Below are 21,763 nucleotides of genomic sequence, written 5' to 3'. Positions count from 1 at the left end.
TAGCCAATAAGACCAGCTCCTGGCATCATATTCAATCAATGCTTAAGCCAAAAATGTTCAGGTTAGAGAAGTCTGAATTCAAGGAGGAAATGCCTCTTTCCTAATCTTATCCTGAGGCTATTGAGTGACACCCTCCCTTTCCCAATCTTCTTCTGTTCCTAGTCTATTCTCTCACCTTTGGAAATTATCTGATTATTTAAAGAATTGAGTATGTTGTAACATAGCCTGCTGATTTTATGGTCCAGAGATTGACTTGGATGCCTGGGTATCTTCTATCACGTTTACATTTCATTGTGAATTATGAAAATAGTATTAGCCAGTGGCACTTTACATCCCTCTGGTGACACTGATCTCCTGGCTGTCCCATGAGCAAGATGCTCCACATCTCGATTTCAGGCTTTTTCTCTGGCTGTTCCCATGCCTGGAACACTTTCTCTCCTCAACTCCGAGTCATGACCTCCCTGGCTTCCTTTAAGTCCTAACTTTAAATCCCAACTCCTACAGAAAGCCTTTTCCAACCCCTCTTAGTTCAAATGCCTTCCCTTCTATTTATTATTTTCTAATAATCTTATCTGTTGCTTGCTCTGTGTATAATTTGGTCGCATATTGTCTCTAGCATGAAACTGTAAGCTCCACAAGGGCACAGATTGCCTTTTCCCTCTTCTTTGTATCCCCAGAGCTTAGCATGATTCCTGGAAAAGTGTAGGTGCTTAATACATGTGGCTTGATTACTCTAATTTCTCCTTTGATTGGGACAACCTTGTGAGGTTGACACTATTATCTCCATTTTATATAGGAGGCAAATGAGATTCAGGGAGGTTTGTGTGGCTTGCCCAGGGTCAAAGATCTGTGAAGTGCCTAAGGTAGAATTTGAATATTGACATGTGTTCTGCACCAGCACTGTCAAACTCTCAGCCCCCAGCCCCAAACCCAACCCAACAATGATGGAAGTCACAAACAGATCCTTTGACTCCAACGTATAGCTGCTCCCAACATTTCAAACAACTTGACATGACCTGTTACACAGCAACATGAATAGCCTAAAATTCTGGCTTTATGGTGCCCAAGGTGTAGTATCTGGCAGAATTTTTGTGGTTGTTCAGTATTTTTCAGTTGTGTCCCACTCTTCGTGACCATATTTGGAGTTTTCTTAGCTAAGATACCTGAGTGGTTTGCCATTTCCTCTTCCAGCTCATTGTATAGATGAGGAAACTGAAGCAAACAGGGTTAAGTGACTTGCCCAAGGTCACACAGCTAGTTAGTGTCTAGGGTCGGATTTGAACTCAGGTCTTTCTAATTCCAGGACAGAATTTTGGGGAGTAAGAAAGACTTTTATTAGGGTAGAAGGAAACATCTGAATGGTTAAGGGTGCTAAAAATGCCTTCATTCCATATTCAACAAACACACATTCAGCACTTACTGTGTATCAAACTTTATTAGGTGGTATAAGGAATACAGAATAACTGGTCCCTGTCCTTGCTTTGAAAGAGCTTGACATCTAACTATTGGGACAGTGGATGGTTGGTTGGCTGTTGCTTTCATTCTCTAAAAGTACCAAAATGACATCACTACTTTGTAATCAAGGAACAGTGTGTCCAACTGTGATTGATCAGATCAATACAACTTCAAAAGGCTGCCCAAAGGTCAGGCATTAAAAAACTCTATTGTAACAATATAGACTTGTTAGACTGGAAGATTCAGGAATTGTGTCTAATTTAACTATGGTGTCTCTTCCCTGCCTCTCCTCATCCCTTACCTCAAACAGTACTCTGTATGTAGAAATAACAGTAAATTACATAGATAATCCTTAAGTATCAGAGCCAGGATTCAAGAATCAGCCAGAGAACATCTAAATCAGAGCTTCAAACACCATTGATGATATATCCCATTGATAAAGTACTTATAGACATATGCATGTAACTTATATACATATTATATACACATAGCATTATAAAACTTATGCCAAAAAGGTATTTAAAAAGAACAAAGTAAAGATAAAATATATTTGCTTCTAGAATTTTTGATCAGGGCAGTGAATGACCACATTTGAACTTTAGGAAAATCATTTGGTCAGCTATGTGGAGAATGGATTGGAGTGGGATGAGACTGGGGGCAGGAAGACCAATAATCCAGGTACAAGGATCAAAGCTAAGTTGGTGACTTCAGAGAGAAGGGGTTCAGATGGGAGAAATGAGAGGGTAGGTCTGGCAACAGACTGGATACCTGGGGTGAAGAAATTGAATATGACACAGGGGTTGTGAGACTGAATGATTTGGAAGGACAGCTGGGCTCCCCCAAATAGCAGAAATTCAGGAGAAGGCTGGGTTTGGCAGGAAAGGTAATTTTAACCTGTGATCTGTCACAATCTATCTGTGCCTGCTCATTCTGTGGGATTTACTCTGTCTCACTCAAAATGGAGCTCATCAGTCAGTGCCCCCAGCACGATGAATTGGGCTCTTGTAGAAGCCTGAAGGTGATGCGAGGACAGGGACTGAGCACCTGCTGGGAGAGGTCTGAACTGTCTTCGTGATACCGACATACTCGCTTCTATGACGAACACGATAACACTTAAAGTGATTGCTGTCCTGAGAGAAGGGGCTCAGCTCAGAAGGTTAAGGTTGGTTATGTGGCAGAAGAAGGAACCCACCGGAAATAGTGCTTAGAGTTTAATGGCGAGTGTGGGTCTGTTGGAGACGAGTTCCCTGCTTGTCTGTCATGGGAAGAGTGGGATTTCATGTGTTCCCCCTTATTGATTGATCAGATATTCCCTTGTGGGAATCACACCATAAAAATCAAGGGTCCCCAGCCTCCACATTGGAGACCAATCTTATGAGGGCCTGGGATGTGTTCTGTTCCTTTCATCCCTAGAATACTTATTATATAAATGAAATCTAGCTCAAATCAATTCCAAAAGCAGAGGCTATCTTCCTTGTGCTAGTGGTGGTGGAAGTAAAGTGGGGAGAGGTACAAATTTATTTGTTGGTCCAAATTAGAACCTATGACGTTGGAATTACATTCTTGGAGAATGTAAGCTCCTTAAGACCAGAGACTGTTTTGTTTTCTGTTTTTTTTTCTTTGCACATAATAGGTGCTTAATAAATAATTTGTTGAATCGAATTAAATCCTAGTGCCTTTCTTTTCTCAAGTGCCAATCTTCATTGTAGTCCTACCGCACATGATGACTGTACAATAGACTTTCTGTCCACTCTCTTTCCAGCTTCTTGACAGTTACTTTGAAGCTTATCAACATGTCTTTGATCAGGAAGAGAGAACTGCCTTGGCCCAAGTGATAACAGACATCATGCACCATCGCCCCCGGTTTGATTTTAGCCACCCTTATTTCGAGAATACCTACAGGGCTGAATGCATCAGCCTGAGGCTTCATCTACAGCTGGTGAGGGACATAGTCAACAGACATGTGAGTAGAACCTGCTTAGTAAACATTATCCAGAGAGGAAGAGATAAAGTCAGCCTTGGGAATGGCCTTTTCTGCTCATGGATAATCGTGGATATCTTTTTTCCCCAGAAGGCCAGAGATCCCCTTGCACTTATTCTCAGTGCTTATTTGCAAAACAATTTCATGCATCATGGCTTAATGAATAGAAAGCTGACCTTGCAGTCGGGAAACTCTGGATCCTAGTCCCCTCTCAGACACTTAATAGGACAAGTTACTAACTTCTTAGTGCCCCAGCAATTTTCCTCTAACTATAGCTGGTCCTCAAGGCTCTGTCCTAGGCCTTCTCCCCCGTATCTTCTATTTATTTATTTATTCATTTATTCATTCATTTATTTATTTATCTATCTATCTATTTATTTATATATATATATTTATTTATTTAAATGCACATTGCTTTATGAATTATGTTAGGAGAAAATCAGAACAAAGGAGAAAAAATGAGAGGGGAAAAAACAGAAAAATGAATGAACATATTATGTGTTGATTTACATTCAATCTTCACAGTTCTTTTCAGGATTCATATAAAGTTTTCTATCCAAAGTTTATTGGGATTGCCTTGGATCACTGAAACATGGAGAAGAACCAAGTGTTTCATAATTGATCATCACACATTTTTGCTATTACTTTATACAATGCATTCCTGGTTCTGCTCATTGTTCTCAGCATCAATTCATGTAAATCTTTCCAGGCTTTTCTAAAATCAGCTTGTTCATCATTTTATAGAACAATAATATTCACATACCTTTACATAGCACAAATTATTCAGCCATTCCCCCATTGATGAACATCTACCCATTTTCTAATTATTTACTCCCACAAAAGAGCTGCTATAAATATTTTTCCCTTTTTTTATGATCTCTTTGGGATATAGGCCTAGTAGAGACTTGCTGAATCAAACAGTATGCAATTTTATATCTCTTTGGGCATAATTCTAAATTGCTCTCTAGAATAATTAGATCATTTCACAACTCCACCAACAATGAACTAGTGTCCCAGTATCCCCACATCTACAGTATCTATCATTATCTTTTCCTGTCATTTTAGCCAATCTGAAAGGGGTTAATTAGTACCTCAGAATTGTTTTAATTTGTATTTCTCTAGTCAACAGTGATTTAGAGCATTTTTTCATATGATTATAGATGGCTTTAATTTTTTCATCTGAAAACTCTCCGTTCCCCTTCGCTTTCTATATTCTTTTTGTGACTTCATCAGCTTTTATGGGTTTAATTATAATTTCTCTCCTGATGATTTTCAGATCTAAGTATCTACCCCAAGATCGTACTGAGGCTCCAATCCCATATCACCAATTGTATAATGGATATTTTAAACTGGATATCTGGAGTGCTCTCAGATTCAATGTCATTTTTTCCTCAAAATGTATCACTCTTCTCCAGCTGTCCTGTGCTTATTGAATATAGCATCATTTTTCCAAATCTCCCAAGTTTGCAATTTTGGTATTATCCTCAACTTCCTATTCTCATCTTATTTAACCAATCAGTTAGCCAAATCTTGATGTCTTTTTTAAAAAAATAGCTTTTCATTATCAAAATATATGCAGATAGTTTTTAACATTCACCCTTACAAAAACAGATAGCAAGCAAGGCATTATATGTTGAATATGTACGATTCTTATATGTATACTTCCGTATTTTATCATGCTGCACAAGAAAAATAAGATTAAAAGGAAAAAATGAGAAAGAAAAAGTAAGCAAATGACAACCTCAAAATGAAAAGATGTTGTGATCCACATTCAGTCCCCATTGTTCTCTCTCTGGATGCAGATGGCTCTTACCATCACAAGTCTATTGGAATTGTCCTGAATCACTTCATTGCTGAAAAGAGACACATCCATTAGAATTAGAATTCACATCATATAATCTTGTTGTTGTTGTGTACAATGTTCTTTTTCTTCCACTTACTTCACTAAGTATCAGTTCATGTAAGTCTCTTCAGGCCTTTCTGAAATTATCCTGCTTATAGTATCTTATAGAACAATAATATTCCATAAGATTCATATACCATAACTTATTCAGCCATTCTCCAACTTATGGGCATCCACTCAGATTTCTAGTTCCTTGCTACTACAAAAAGGGCCACTACAAACATTTTTGCACATGTAATTCCTTTCCCTTTTTAATGATTTCTTTGGGATACAGGCCAAATAGAGACACTGCTGGATCAAAAGGTATTCATAGTTTGATAGCCCTTTGGGCATAGTTCCAAATCGTTCTCCATAATGGTTGGATCAGTTCACAATTCTACCAACAATGTATCAGTGTCCCAATTTTCCCACATCTTCAATATTTATTATTTTCTTTTCCTGTCATCCTAACCAATCTGAGAGGTGTATAGTAGTACCTCAGAGTTGTCTTAATTTGCATTTCTCTGATCAATAGTGCAAATCTTGATATTTCTACTTCAACAACATTTCTTTTGAGTTCATTCCTTTCTCATCTCACCCAGCTACCACCTTAGTTCAAGCTTTTCTTACTCTTTCCTAGATTATTGAAACAGATTCCTAATTGGTCTCCTCACTTAAGTTTTCTGCTATTGTCCACACTACTACCAGAGTGATTTTCATTAAGAGCTGATCTGACCATATCCCTCCCCTACTTAATAAACATCAGGGGCTTCCTATTGGCCCTCAAATCAAATATAGACTCTTCTGATTAGCTCTTAAAACCCTTCACAACTTTGCCCCAGGCTACTTTTCCAGCTCATTGAAAACTGTTTTCCCTCTCTTACTCTTTGATCCCACCAAACTGTTCCAGTTCTTCATACTTGACAACACTCCTCCAGTCTTGGTATCTTTGCACTTGCAGTTCTCCATGACTAGAAAACACTGTCTTCTTGCCTCAGCCTCACAAAATTCCTCTCCTCTGTCAAGAAACAGCTTAATCACCACCTTCTTTGTGAAGCCTTTTCTGATGTTCTCCCTTACCAGTGGCCTCCCTCTCAAACTACCTACTCTATTACTACTTTGTATATATTCATTCTCTTTTTTTTATTCTTTTTATATGTATGTATATTGTATCCATCATAAGAAAGTAGGCTCCTCATAAGTAGAGATTGTGTCATTTATTATGTTTGTATTCCCTGCACATAGCAGGGTGTCTGGCAAATAGTATTAATCATTGCCTGTTGACTGATTTATTCTCTGAGAATCAGAACAGGTCCTGATATGCATTGGTAGCAATGATGAAATCACAAGTCTGCCCAAAAAAATAATAATAATTAAAGCACCAGTGTGGATTTAAAATCAAGTGTTCCATATATGTTGTCCCTACCCATCAGAATATGAACAATACTGTCTTTTCTATTTGTATCACTAGCACTTTAACATAGACCTTTGCATGTAAGTGCTCGATAAATCTTTATTCATTCATTCAAATGTGGTAACTTCACCACATTTATTTGTCTGTGAAGCTCAGACTTAAAGCAAAGAGTAAGTCCTATCACATTTTCATCAGATTACAAAGCTTATGGTATTAGTAAAATTGGAAAGAACAAAGACAAACCACTTCAAAATGGGGATTATAGCCATTCTCCAATTGATAAATGGTCAAAGAATATGAGCAGACAATTCTCAGACGAAGAAATTGAAACTATTTCTAGCCATATGAAAAAATGCTCCAAATCATTATTGATAAGAGAAATGCAAATTATGACAATTCTGAGATACGATTATCCACCTGTCAGATTGGCTAGGATGACAGGAAAAGATAATGTAGAATGTTAGAGGGGATGTGGGAAAACTGGGACACTGATATCTTGGTGGAATTGTAAATACATCCAGCCATTCTGGAGAATGATTTGGAACTATGCTCAAAAAGTTATCAAACTGTCCAGTGTTACTACTAGGCTTATATCCCAAAGAGATCTTAAAGAAGGGAAAGGGACCTGTATGTGCAAGAATGTTTGTGACAGCCCTCTTTGTAGTGGCCAGAGATTGGAGAATGGCTGAATAAATTGTGGTATATTAATATTGTTCTGTAAGAAATGACCAACAGGATGATTTTAGAAAGGCCTTGAGAGACTTACATGAACTGATGCTGAGTGAAATGAGGAGGACCAGGAGATCATTATATACTTCAACAACAATACTATATGATGATCAATTCTGATGGACGTGGCCCTCTTCAACAATGAGATGAACCAAATCAGTTCCAATAGAGCAGTAATGAACTGAACCAGCTACACCCAGGGAAAGAACTCTGGGAGATAGCTATGAATCATTACATAGAATTCCCAATCCCTCTATTTTTGTCCGCTTGCATTTTGGATTTCCTTCACAGGCTAATCTGCTATCTGAGGGAGAGGGGGAGGGGAAGGAGGGGAAAAGTTGAAACAAAAGGTTTTGCAATTGTGAGTGCTATAAAATTACCCATGCATATATCTGGTAAATAAAAAGTTATAATAAAACAAAAACAAAATGGGGATTATAAAATTGTGCAATGACTGCGTATATGAGGTCAGTGGATAGAGTGCTAGTCTTGGAGTCAGGATAGACCAAGGTCCAAATCTTGCCCTGAATGCTAGCTATGTGACTCTAGACTTAAACTATAGGATGAGGATAATAGCATCTGTCTCTAGGATTGTTGTAAGACTAAAATGTAAAAATGAGTTCATTGTGGATGAAAAATAATGATGGAATATATACATTCTCATAACAAACATCCCTGTAGTAAGAGATTCAAATATCAGAACAACCAAGAAAGGCTAAAGAAATCAGGACTATCAATTGTAGAAAGGAGGTGAAGGACTGAGAAAATTTACTCAGCAGAGATCTCAGAGATCATTTTCAAGCCAAGATATTAAAGACTACTTCTTGAGAATACTACATAAGAAACTTTTGTGGCTTTTTTTCAGTGAGGGGAGTTAGACAATGAGGTTCTGTGTGGAAAGAACTTCTATTTAAATGCAGGCTGCTGTCATCATCATCATCATCATCAGTCATTTCTGTGACTTTGGGGATTGCATGTTTTAAATTTTCATGGTTTTCTAGATTAATCAACTGGTCACATGGAGTGACCATAAGAGTATTACTAAAGCAGTGGCAGATTATACAAGTATGGTTAGCATAGCTCTACCTCGACAAGCTTGATGGGAAACTTTTTTTTCCATCTAGTCAAATATCTTCCTTTGCTTCTTGAAATTTCAGTTTGTAACTATTATTTTTCTTGGCTGAAAATCAGCACAATTCCAGTGAGAGCAAATCTTCAGAGCTTTATCTATATAAAAATTTGCCAACTACAGCACTGAGACAAAGGGCATGCTGTCCACCCCATGCCAAATCATGGGTACGGTGTTTGTGGAACAGGTTTTTTCCCTTCTAATTTTAAAATTACATTTGCATTTCTAGATAGAGTCACAACGGAAATATGTTCAAAGAATATGGCGAGATGGTCAGAAAGGTAGCATCAATGAATTTGGACTTCCTCCAAACATAATTTGTAAACAACTTATCTCTATTAACAATAGCTGGTGAGTCCATGATTGAGTGTGGGGCAAGGGAGGGGAATGAATTTGTTTAAGTAATTCTTCTACAAAACTTAGCCACTGACCTAAATATTTTCCAACCTTTCCTAAATTGTGAAGCCACTATCATGTAGAGAGCTCTGAACTAGGAGTCAGAAGACCTGACCAGAATCCCATCCTTGATACAAACTTCCTGCCTGACTTTGGTTAATGATAACCTTTCTAGGCTTTAGTTTTCTTACTGGCAAAAGGAAGAAGCTGGATTAAGTAAACATTAAGGTCAATTCCTGTTCTAAAATTTTGGAATTTTATACAAATTCTATAACCAGAAAGCTACAAAGAATCCTCCTGTCTCCCTTTAGACAGGATTTTAGCCTAAATTCCATTTTATATGGAAACTAACAATGAATAAAATATTTGCTTTTGAACTTTTTGAGGGGCAAGGTCTAAATTTTTAATTTATGCTATTGAGTGTAGAGGATTTTGGTTTCCTAAGAAGTTCTATTTAAAATGGCTTCCATAGGTCTATGTCACTTTCCTGCTCAAGATGTTCCACTGGTTCCCTTTTACTTCTGACTCAAAACCAAACAACCATACTAGGCATTTATAACTCTTTACAATATAGTCCCAGGGATCTACCTTTCAATATTCTAGAAAAAAACTGTCTTTTTGACTGTTCCTTGTACATGACATTCCATTTCCTGATTCTATGTGTTTGCGTTGATGCTTTCCCTCTCAAACTTGGAATGCTCTCTCCTCCTCACCTTCAGCTCTTAGAACATGTAGCTACTTTTTGTTTGGCTCAAGAGTTTGTCTACAAAAGACTTTTACTGATTCCCATCTGTTGCTAGTGATTTCCAAACTTAATATTTATTTATATACAGTTTTCATTTACTTAGTGGTCCACATGTTGCTACTCCAAAATTGCTTAGCACAGTATTTATTTACATATAAGTTTTACTAACTTACCTGCATGCTATTGCTTCTCTCCAGTAAAATGGAGGTTTCTTAAGGGCATAACTTCTTGTTTTGTTTTTGTCTTTGCACACAGAAAACACTTAATAAATGCTGGTTGAATTGAATTGCTGCTGGGGTTTTGTCTGTCATGCTGTGATATGAAGCAAGACTTATGTAAATCTGTAATTCAGGGAAAAGTTGAAAAAAAATGAGGTTGGATACAGGAAAAAAGAAAAAGAAAAGATCCCAAAAGCTGTGTTTGCTTTGGTTATCTCCAGATACATAGGAATCACTCAATAAGTGCTTTTCCATTCATTCTGAATGAAAAAAATGGGAAGGTCAGAATTTAAAGCAAGCAGGGTCTTCCAAAGATTGTGTAACAGAGGAGAAATCAATACTTTGTCCAATTCAAGTAATTTCCCAGAAAATTAGAGCTTTTCTTAGCATGTACCTCAGTCTGCCTAGCCTACGGGCAGGTCCCCACCTCCACCTTGCCACCACCTCCTACTGATCTAGACACCCATGTTGATTCATGAGCTTCTCCACTGTCAGACAGTATCATCACATGAAAAGCTGGATATGCTGAAAATAGCATTTTAAAACCCAGTTTCTTTGCCCACAGCAAATTTCAGACACCATGAGTTCCTTCAGCTCACCATGACAGGAAACCAATTTCCCTGTGTTTTGCCATTTTGACACATAATTGCATTCTCTGAAATCGTTCAGGGAATGAGGTAACTAAGTCACCCTCTATGTCACCTTCTTTAGCTTAATCTTTCCCAATCATTCTCCCCTCCAGAGAACAGAGAGAGAGAGAGAAAACAGGGAGGTTGTAGACACATTCCTCCTCACCCAGGTCAGTCTGCATGACAAAATTATGTTGTCTTTTTCTTTTTCCTCCCAGGCCAGAGAGTGGGACACCTATGGGTCCCCAGGACATAAAGTCCCTGGCATTTTTCATGCCACAAATCTCTCTGATATAAGTATTTCTTCATTGAACCAGCTTGAGGTACCAGCTTTGAGAGAAGCTTGTTATGGCATAAATATGTTTTTTTAGGAAATCTCTATTTGCCATGGACCTTAAACCTGGAAAGAAGCATTCCAGGAGCAAATGCCAATTCACTGGTGAGATGCTCTTTTGGTCTAAGGCACTCAGCTGCGATTAAAAATCTAGTTATTAAGAATATTAATAAGTCTCCAATTGTGATTATCCACTGAAGACATAATTTAGGGGCAGGCAGTTATACAAGGTATGAACCTACCTTCATCACTTACAGGATAGAAATAGACTTAATCACAATAGCTTCATGACTAATAATTTAAGGGGGAAAAAAGATTTATGTCCTTGAGCTCTATGTAGAGATGGGAAAGATCTTGGGCACCTTTTTCCACTGAATCAGTTCAATTCAATTCAATGATTTTTTGTTAACTTTCTACTTTATAGAAAGCATAGTATTAACAATTGGGGTTACAAAGTTGGAAAATTACATAGTCTCTAAAAGATAGCATGGTTAAAGTAATGGACTTAACAGCTAGCAATAGCTCTAGCATTTCTATAAGTCTTGAGGATTTGCAAAGTATTATACAAAAATTATCTCATTTTATCCTCTACCACCCCATTTTGTTTCCATTTAATTTATGAGAAAACTGAGGCAGACAGAAATTAAGTGATTTTCCCTGGGGTCACACAACTAATGAGTGTCTAAGGCAGCATTTGTTGCCAGATCTTCCTGGTTTCTAAGTTCAGTCTTAAATATTTATGCCTCAAAAAATTAAGTAACATCCAAACATTATCCTCATTGACTAACGTAATGCCTGATACACAGTGGCTACTTAATGAATACTTGTTGATCAATCTATTTTTCCATAAAATAAAGTAATAAATAATAATCATATTTATATACCCCTTCAAGATTTCAAGATAAGTACTTAACAAATATTATGTGATAAGGAAACTGAAAGAGTTAGTATGACTTGCAAAGAGACACACAATTTTTTAACTCAGGTCTTCTCATCCCAGGTCTACTATCTATCTACTATTCAGTGTACCACCTAGCTTCTTCCAAAGTAGATATCTACAAAGTTTCAGCAGTTGTCCAGGAGTCTGAAAGATAATTTTATCTATTAGTCTTTGAAAAATGCCATAAGAGCTTAGATGAATCTAAGTAACTGTTAACCTGGAAAATTATTTACCTATTTGTATTTGCTATTACCCACAATGCTCCTGCTTTTATATTTAATTACTGTCTTATGCAAATGATTCTGGTTTTGGTAAGCTAACAATTAATTCCATAACTTGCATTCAATCAGTTAACAAAAATTTACTATGCCAAGCTCTGTGCCTTTTTTAGTTGGTGACTTGGACTTTGCCTTATGGTTGTTTTGATAGTGAAGTTTTTGTGCTTCTTGGGATTTACTTCAAAATGAAAAGCACATTACTTACTGGGATCTATTAGCAAAGAAGGCTTTCAAGAACAAACCCAGGTTATTTTTCAAGAAATGAAGAGAATTCTATAGTTGATACATTGCTTAATTGTGTAGACTTGTCATTAATCTTTTTTATTCTTCAAGCCCAGCTTTAAAAAGCGTTTACCTGTTGGAATTCCATCCTTCCCTGGGCATGGCCTCCCTCATCCCTACAGCTCTACAGCATCTCTTCCAGGAGTTTTGCCGTATCTACAGGCCCCACACAGCTTATGGCTTCACCATTCTGCAGAAACAGGTGCTCCAGCTGGCTCTGGATACATGGCAGTCTGTAAGAAAACCTGAGTTTCTCTACAGTGCCCAGCTTCAGAAAGATGTAAGTTGACTCCAGAAGTGGAATCCAGGATATGGCTGATTATCTTAGTAATGAGATCTTAGTGATGATTATCTTAGTCTTTTGAAATTATTTCCTTTTGTCTATCCAAAACAGAACTGATAAAATCTTAAGCCAGGTTCTTCTTATGAACAGATAAGATAATTTCCCACAATGACCCAAGAGGAAATAGGAAAGATTAAAATAAAAATGTTATTATTTAGAAATATAGGTTAAACTCATCTTTATGCTGCTGAAAGATCACAAGAACTATAAGTATCCTCTAAATTTTGATGCCCTGAAGCAAACCCCCAATTTGCCCTGACCTTATGACTCTGAGTAGATGTGAGTCGCATTTTTCAAGATTAAAAGACTACATTTACTTGAAACTCTTGAAAATATCAGAAACATATTCCTACCATATTTATTTTTGTAGCTCCTAACACTCTTTTCTCTATTTTTGTTTCTCAAAACTTTTAATAGTATAGTTGAAAATATTGTATCCTGCTAGTTCTAGAGCCCCCAAGTTGGGGGCTTTCTAAAGCCTCCACACCAGGGTGATTAAAATATATCTTCCTAGTAGAGAAGTGATGAGGCGGGACTCCCGAGGATGGTGGGAAAATGGGAAAATCCGTTTATTTTAAGGGCTTTCCCATTTTTATAATGTAACAAAAACAACACTGCGCATGTGGTACCACAGAAACAACTTGCTATTGTACATAGTTTGCCACCTGGTATCATTCTGCCGCAGTCTCCACACAGGTTGTCACCACCCTCTGACTTCTCAGGAAGGCCAAGAGCCCTTAGGGAAGATGGGGAGCCGAACCAGACATTGTTAGCAAATTCCCTTTGGGCTGAAGGGTCTTATACCTTACCCAGAGTTTCCCCACTGACTGTGGCCCTCTACAGAAAGAGTCCTGAACTAGATCTCCTAGATCTCAAGTCAAGCTCCTGGGAGATCATGAGCAGGTCACTTATTCTCTCTGAGCCTGTTTCCTCATCTGTAAAGCTGGGACAATGCTACCTTCCTTGTTGTGAGGACCTAATGAATTTTAATATGTGTTAAAATGCTCTGTAACCAATAAAGTAAAAGAAAAGTATGCTATTATTTTTGTAGCACCTTTACTATTGAAGGCATTTAAAAACAACATTCATTTTTAAAGTTACTCATGTTTTTAAAAACTCTTTCCCTTCATAGTTATTTTCAGATGCAGTGATGGGAGATCCTTTTCTTGTGGTTGAGATAGGCATGCTGGTTCTAGAATCTGCAGTGGGGGAAGGAAAGAAACAAAGCAAAGATTCTCAAGTTTTTCTTCTGGAGACCTTCTCCAGACTTTTGGAACTCTTGACTCTCCGCTACCGACTGATAGAAATGAGTGTGGAAAGTGCACACTTAGCCTGGTAGGTGCAGTGGGCTGAATATCTATCCTCCATTTATAGGGTAAGCTTTGCAGTAGGGTAGGTGAGAGGCAGCTAGAAGAAAGATATGCTTTATTTTATTTTAATTTTTAAAGTTTTATTAATGCTGCTGCCACCTTCCAAAATGGTGACTCTTCTATTTGATCTTCTTGTGTAGCAAAGAAAAAATATTTAAGCAATCCCAAATAGAGAACAGGGCCTTGTTTGGTAGCATATGCAGCATTTCTCATTTGAAGCCTTTAGCTTCCCTTCATAGAGAAAAGTGTTTCATCATCTGTCCTCCAGGTCTAAAATTAATCTTTGCAAGTAATCTGAGTTTGACTAATGTGCATATTACTGTCTTGGCTAGTCTCTCTTCACTTTGCATCTGTTTGCATCTTAGCATATTTGTTCAAATTTTTCATATTCATCATTTCTTATGTTACATTCAGCCATTACATATAAACAATCATTGGACACCTGTTCAAGTCAGTAATTATTTTACTAAGAGCTTACTATGTAGCAGACATTGTGCTAAATGTTGAAGATATAAAGACAAGAAAAGAACAAAACAAAACAAAAACAGTCTCTCTTCTCAATTTAACAGGAGAGATGTAAACAGCTATGCAAAAACTATATATAAAATATGTGTGTATGTATATACATACTATATATATATAATATATATGTGTGTGTACGTATGTAGCTATTCATGTTCAGTTATACATAGTTATATACATATGTTTGCTTTATATAAAATCTATATTGTACATATATAAAATAAGATATATGCATATATCTTGCTTTACATACATATGCAAAACACACACATATATGACAAGATATATATCTTATAAATGTAAGTGTAATAGTTTGTATATTATATATTATGGTATATATAAATAAAATAGGTATATCTTATTTGTACATATATATATATTTACATACAGATATATAATAGTACATATAAATATAGTTTTACCTATTATAATATATCTACAATATACAAATAATTTATTTACATGCACATATAAAATATATGTGCACACATGTATCACAGACTAGACATAAATGTATGTGTTTGCATATGTTTATCATATGTGTATTCATATTCATGTGTATGTGATAAATTGGAGATAATTACAGAAAGAAGGTACATTAAGGAGAGCTGGGAAAAGATTATTATAGATGATAGAATTTGAGCTGAGACTTGAAAGAAGTCAGAGAGTTGTAGGTGTGGAAGACAGACAATGAAAATGCAGAGTTGGGAGGTTGGAGTATGTTTTGACAAGAACAGAAAAAGGGACAGTCACTGGATCATTGCTATCTTTGGAGACAGCTATTTTGGTTTAATGAAGAGGTCAGAAGCTGGATCACAGAGAATCAAGAGGAGAATGAGAAGAAATGAAGTGGAAGAGCCAATTGTAGAAGGTCTTTTCAAGGATTTGAGCCATGAAAGGAAGTAGAGATATAGAACAATGGTTGGTGGTCATGGATGGATCAGGTGAAGGGTTTCTGACAATGAAAAAGAATGTTTGTAGGCAGTAAGGAAGTAGACAGGAAGAGATTGAGAATTAGTGAGACAGTGGGGATGATAGATGCTTTCAACTTTTTTGCTGCAAGAAGTTCAACTATGGATATTTTGTTCTTTGAGAGTTTCTTTTTGGTTTATGATGGAGAACAAGAGGACAGAATAGATAGAAAGGAAAAGTATCAAGAGCAAATGAGCAATGAAAAAAGGCCACAAATCTTCATTAGAGACCAAAGCAAATGAAAAGAGGAGGGAGGCTTTGCAATTTAAAATAGGGGAAAAGATATTCTATTTCCAGCAAAGTATTAGGAGAAGTTTTCTACTGAAAGAGAAGGATAATGGGAATATGGGAGGCTTGAGGAGATGAGAAAAGTTTGGAAAATTTATGAAAGTTCAACAGAAAGGGAAAAATGAAAAGATTCCTTTGCTGTGTTGAGGGCTCAGTTGAGATTAGAGAACATAACTTTGTAATAGACCCAAGTAGCACAATAACTTGCTCCACAGGAAGGAATGGAAATGAATGATAGAAGCAAACCAGAGTTGGGCTTAGCAAGTAAAAAGGAGATGTTAGACAAGGAGGCAAAAAATTTCAAATACAGAAAACATAATATGATTGAATTACTTTGATAGAGTAAAAAGAGCACCAATTGTTGATTCAGAATACCTGGGTTCAAATCTTGTCTCTGACATTTCCTGGGCCACAGTTTTCTCAGCTGTAAAGTGAAAGATTTGGACTAGATAACCTTTGAGTTCCCTTTCAGCTCTAGATCCATGAACTATAGGGTCAAGATTAAGAAAGTAGAAAAGTAAAGCCAAAGGAGAATGATGGGCTGGTAGAGTACTAAGGGGATGGAAGGCCTGACAATAGGAAGAAAGAATTTTAGGAAGAATGAGGTAGAAGAGATGGGCTCTATACTTTATAGGGGCATTGCCAGGTCAGAAACTATTATTTTCACAAAATTCAAAATTTTTTCTAGAAAGTTGGACCAATTATCAAGTATATCAATAACAAATTAGCATTTTGATTTTCCTGTAGATCTCTAAAAATGAGCTATTTCCCATCTTTTTCTTACTTTTGCCAATTTGAAGACCATAAAGTAAAACTTTCAATTTATTTTAATTTTCTTTTATTTTTTTATTATTAGCAACTTGGATCAATAAAAAAAGATCATTTTAAAAATAGGGAGATTAGATATTCTGGTTCATTAGGTAGATTTTGTACATTTCATTCACTCATCCAACAACCGTGATAGATTGAGCAAAGTATAAAAATAATCAAAACATTGTCTCTGCACTAATGCGCTTTACAACCTAGCAGGCATGTGTACCTTATGTACAATTAGGTAAAATTACATAATTACTATAATGAAGACCAGAATGTACTAAATGAATAAGACAAATAGAAAGTTCCATCTGAGATCAGAAAAAGATGGTTTCCATCTGGGAGGATTAATCAATAAATTTATTGAGAACTTATTATTGGTATGATGAAACTAGCCTGACTATCCACTTATTCTTCAGCTCCTAGTAATCTGATTTCCAAATCTACCATCAACTAAAACAATTTTCTCACCAAAATCACTAGCAACCTCTTAATTGCCATATACCATGCACATTACTTAGTTCTTAATACTTTGCCTTTTTTGTAACACTTGACACTGCTGGCCACTCTTTCCTTCTTGATATTTATTCCTTCTTTCTGGTTCTTCTTCTGGCTTTAATTGGGAAGGAAGAATTAGGGTTAAAACCAAAAGTAGGAAAAGAAAACTGTTTTAAAAGAACACATGATAACCATTTTAGATTTTTCACATCTCTGGTAGCATTTAAGTGGTGTATTAATACAAGAATGATAACAGGTTCCTGAAATATATCATTTCCATTCCCATTGATAGACACAGTCTATATGATTTAAATAGTAATAGTTGATAGAAAACTTGTCTTATAGTTTCTAACACATAAGCATTTCAAACTACCTAGATGCCTCTTTTTAGTCACTCTCTTATAACTGTTATGTTATATAGAGAGACAGCATGATCTCATGGCTAGAGAAGTGGCCCCAGAGTCCAGAGGACCTTTGTCTAAGATCTGACTCTGACACATAGATTGACTTGTGAACCTGGGAAAGTCGAATATCCTCTCAGGGTCGCAGGCAATTGACTAAGGCTGTATCTAGAAGACATCAATGTACATTAGTGGAGGAAGGAAGAGGTTTTCTGTACCACTGAAATCTCCATCCCTTGTGATGTAGGGGAGCTCAGATCTTTAGTGCTTTATTCCTGCTTTTGACTCTTACTGGCATGTACATTCAGCCCATGAGATATTTTTCAGCACCTCTTTTGTTTTTCCTTTTGTAGAAATAAAACTTTATTGATTTAATTTGTTTTTAATGTATCTTGGGTCTAGAACAAATAGACATTCTGAAAAAAATTCTAAATTTTTTTTTTCAAATTTTAGGTTATACAAAATATTTGCCCAAGAGATGGGTTTTGATGAATTCCATTTGTACTTGAGGCCAGTCTACTTTGAATTCGCATCTCATAAGGAGAAGGCAGACCAACCACCTCCAATTTTCATTACAGCTCTACAGGAAGATAATAGTCGAGTAGATAGGTAAGTCATTATATATTATTTGTGTTATTTGAGGTGGGACAAGAGCAGAGGAGATGTGACTATGTGATTCATCCTCTGCTCCCCTAGTGAATGATCTCATGAATGGAAATCAAAATTCTAACATTATTTATAACCTAAATTGAATCATGTTGCTAAACTTAATTCTTAGAGCCTTGGGCCTGCAGTCAGAAAAACCTGAATTCGGATCAAATGCCAGATACTTAGTAGCTATGTAACTCTGGACCAGTCACTTAATCTCTGTCTGCCCATATTTCCTCAACTCTAAAATGGGAATAATAGTACTTATCTTCCAGGGTTGTTGTGAGGTTCAAATGAGATAATATTTGTAAAGCACTTAACACAATGCCTGACATATAGTAGGCACTTTAAAAATACTACCTATTATTATTATTATTGTTATTGCCTATCATAGATTTTGATATTTTGAAATTTAGGAGAAAAGAGATGAGTAAGGGATAGCTGATTAAAAATATTTTAAATTAAAATAAAACACACTGACTTACAAAATCTGAGAGTTGGAATGGACCTCAGTAACCATCAACTCAGAGCCATACATGAAAGAAATATTCACTGTAGTCTGCTTTACAAGAGGTCATTGAGTCACTTTTTAGAGTTCTAATAAAGAGGAGCTTTTTCGCTTTTGGAAAGCTCTAATTGGGAGGAAGCTTTTCCTGATAGTCTAACCATTTGTCTTGTTTATACTCTTTGGGTTTCTACAGAACAAAAGCACTCCCTCTTCCACATAACTGCCTTTAAAAACTTGACTGCTGTCTTGACTTTATTAATTACTATCATAGTTACTATGAAATAAAAGAGTGAAGTAGTAGTGTGTGTTGAAGAAATAGGTGTGGCAACCAATGCAGTTAACAACATGTTGGGCAGGAGCTGGCAAAAGTCTTGGGATGAGCTAAGGATAAGTGACTGGAAGCTTTAGGACCTGGCTGAAGTGACTTCCAGGGTAATGAGTTGTAAGGGCTAATTTGAACCAGAGCACCAACTGATGCAACCAAAGCAATGCTCTCAAGAACTTTTGTTCTGTACTCCTCAATACATGAAATTTTACCCAAGGTTCCTTAAACTATGTCTTGGCAGTCATGCTTCAGAAGAAAGTAGGTGAGGCTTGGTCTGAAGTGTGAATACCAGCCAAGTAATGGAGTTGGTAAAAAAAAAAAAAAAAGAATTTCCAAGAAGAAAGAGTTGACTCAGAAAAAAGAGAAAAATGAAGGAGATGCAGTGGGAATTGGAAGAACTGGCTAAGAAGTTATTGACCTAGGGGCTCCGACCTTTTCATCAGGTCATTAAAGTTATTCATGATGTAGGAACAAATGCCAAGTACTGGAAGCACATCCATTTTGGCTTTTAAAAGGATATAAACTAGAATAATGCTATCAGTATTACCCAAGGGAAAAAAAAAACATGAAACAGAGCTATAGAGAAGATCATCCTGCAAGGAAATTTCAAAGTCTTCATGGCATAGAATGCAAATGAGTATAGTTGTTAATTGGTTTTTCCCCTCCCCTATAAACTTATCATCGCCACCTTTTGCCTTGAGACACTGAGGGTCTTGGGATTTCATCACTGTGGATCATCAGATCAATAAGGCATATCTCAATGTGTTTGTGACCTTCCATCCTGTGCAATTTTTGCCCATACCTTCCCATGAATCACACTACAAAAAGTTTACTCCACATGCTAGGGACCGTCTTTTAGATTTCTAAACTTTTATATGGATCCCATGGAGCTCATAGGCATTGCGTATCCTTGTTCAGTCATAAATCTGTCTGATGACATACTTTGTGCCATTTTTTATGCAATTCCATGCTACAAATATGTTTGAGCTTACTCACATCTACTAATGGCACATCTCCATTGCCTTTTGGCTGACCCTCAACTTTAATTCTTCAGAGGCTGTAGTAACAACATCACTGAAAGAGTGCTATTAAAAAGGAAGAGCATTTGTCTCAGAAACTGACCTTTGTGGTAGGCCATGGGTAAGACTTTATATAAAAATGTAGGCTTTCTCCATCTCTCTCTGTCTGTCTCTGTCTCTCTCTTCATCATTTCTGATGTGTTACAGGACAGCAAAACTTCTAGTTCTAAATGATGTTTGGAGTTTAGCATCAATTATTGAGATTGATGTAGGCATCAAATATTGGGGTTTGGTCATGTGAAGAATTCACAGTGGCCATTCTCTTTGACAAAAGGTAGATTTGTTTAGGAGAAGAGGTTACAGATAAAATGGAGAGATACAGTAGACATGAGGAAGGGTAAATATGAAATAGAATTGGGAGAGCAATAACAATGAAAAGGGCAAAAATGGAACTCACAATCAGGAAAAAGGGAACACTCAATGAAGTTGGAATATGCCCTTAGCTGGCAGGTTAAGTCTGTAGTTGAGTTTAGTATCTACAAGGATTATTTAGCCATAAGAAGGAGAAAGATACCATGAGGTATAGTTGTGGGGGATGAGAGGAAAAATAGCATGAGTCAGGCATAGGGGAGGAAAGAGGAGAAGGACACTACGAGGCAGAGTGCTATGGAAGGCTATAAATCAAAGGGGTTCAGCAAAGATAGCATGGGCCACAGATAGATATATAGAGGAAATTTACTCTCAGGAGTATGATAATTTGGATTTCTAGCTGTACACAGCATAGTGAGGCTACCCACGACTCCCACAGCGGGTATAGTTATAAGGTTAAATTGAACCTGATCAGTACCCTTCCCTGCTTGCCTCAGGGAGTAATTTTATTAGTACTTCTAGCTCTCTCTGCCAGCCCTACCTGGTGATCTAGGAACTCATCAGAACTATATTTAACAAATTCTCATCCAGGTAGGAACCCCTACCCAAACCCACCAAATGTTAATTTTTTAAAAAAAATTATTTGTAATGCCCAACTTGTAAATGCTAAGCCAATGAGTAAGGTGCTAAGTCATTGGGTAAGGGTAAACCCCATCCAAAAGAAAAAAAAAACCACAACTTATATATAAAGCTTCTCCCTTTGATATTTAGAGTTCATTTGTACAACTTTTCAGTGACTTAGGATGCTCTGTCATTCTTTGAAAAAGGTTTGAAAAATATTATTCCTATTGTGCCTCATCATCCTCTCCTTCCAATCTTCCACATGCTTGTATGGCTGTCTTGTAGTTAAACCAGTTGTTAACATGGACCTGCTGTTTATGAGCCTCTGAGTAACTGTTGAAAGTCCTGCTGCAGGTTTTTCTGTGTAAAATGCCAAATAAACCTTTACCTCAAAAAAAAAAAAAAAAAAGAAACAATAAAAAAGTATAAGGTAATATGCTTTATGTAAAAGAAAGTTTATTAGGAGCTTGTTGTTTGCAGATAATTGAGAACTAGAAACAAATCAAATTCAGCTATTCTACCTCTAGATGAATGGATCAGAACATTAGTCAAAAGATGAGTTTTTTTTGAGGATTCTCTCAAATTAAGTCTGGTTCATATGCCAAGATCATTAATATAGGGAACTCCCTCTACCAATGCTGGTTGGCAATTTTT

The 21,763-nt window shown here is 36.6% G+C and overlaps 1 protein-coding gene across 1 annotated transcript in view; it reads left to right on the top strand.

Moving 5' to 3' along the window:
• Positions 1–21,763, top strand: part of LOC141566082 (uncharacterized) — a 207,149-nt gene that overhangs the window by 81,358 nt on the left and 104,028 nt on the right. Inside the window, exons 22-26 of the mRNA XM_074310125.1 lie at positions 3,218–3,418; positions 8,820–8,941; positions 12,464–12,692; positions 13,888–14,090; positions 18,073–18,228. Coding sequence (XP_074166226.1) covers positions 3,218–3,418; positions 8,820–8,941; positions 12,464–12,692; positions 13,888–14,090; positions 18,073–18,228 — 911 coding nt within the window. The remainder of the gene's footprint in view (positions 1–3,217; positions 3,419–8,819; positions 8,942–12,463; positions 12,693–13,887; positions 14,091–18,072; positions 18,229–21,763) is intronic.

This window comes from Sminthopsis crassicaudata, chromosome 4, assembly GCF_048593235.1.
Source record: "Sminthopsis crassicaudata isolate SCR6 chromosome 4, ASM4859323v1, whole genome shotgun sequence".
Classification (NCBI taxonomy): Eukaryota; Metazoa; Chordata; class Mammalia; order Dasyuromorphia; family Dasyuridae; genus Sminthopsis; species Sminthopsis crassicaudata.
This window is presented reverse-complemented; position numbering and strand designations above follow the sequence as displayed.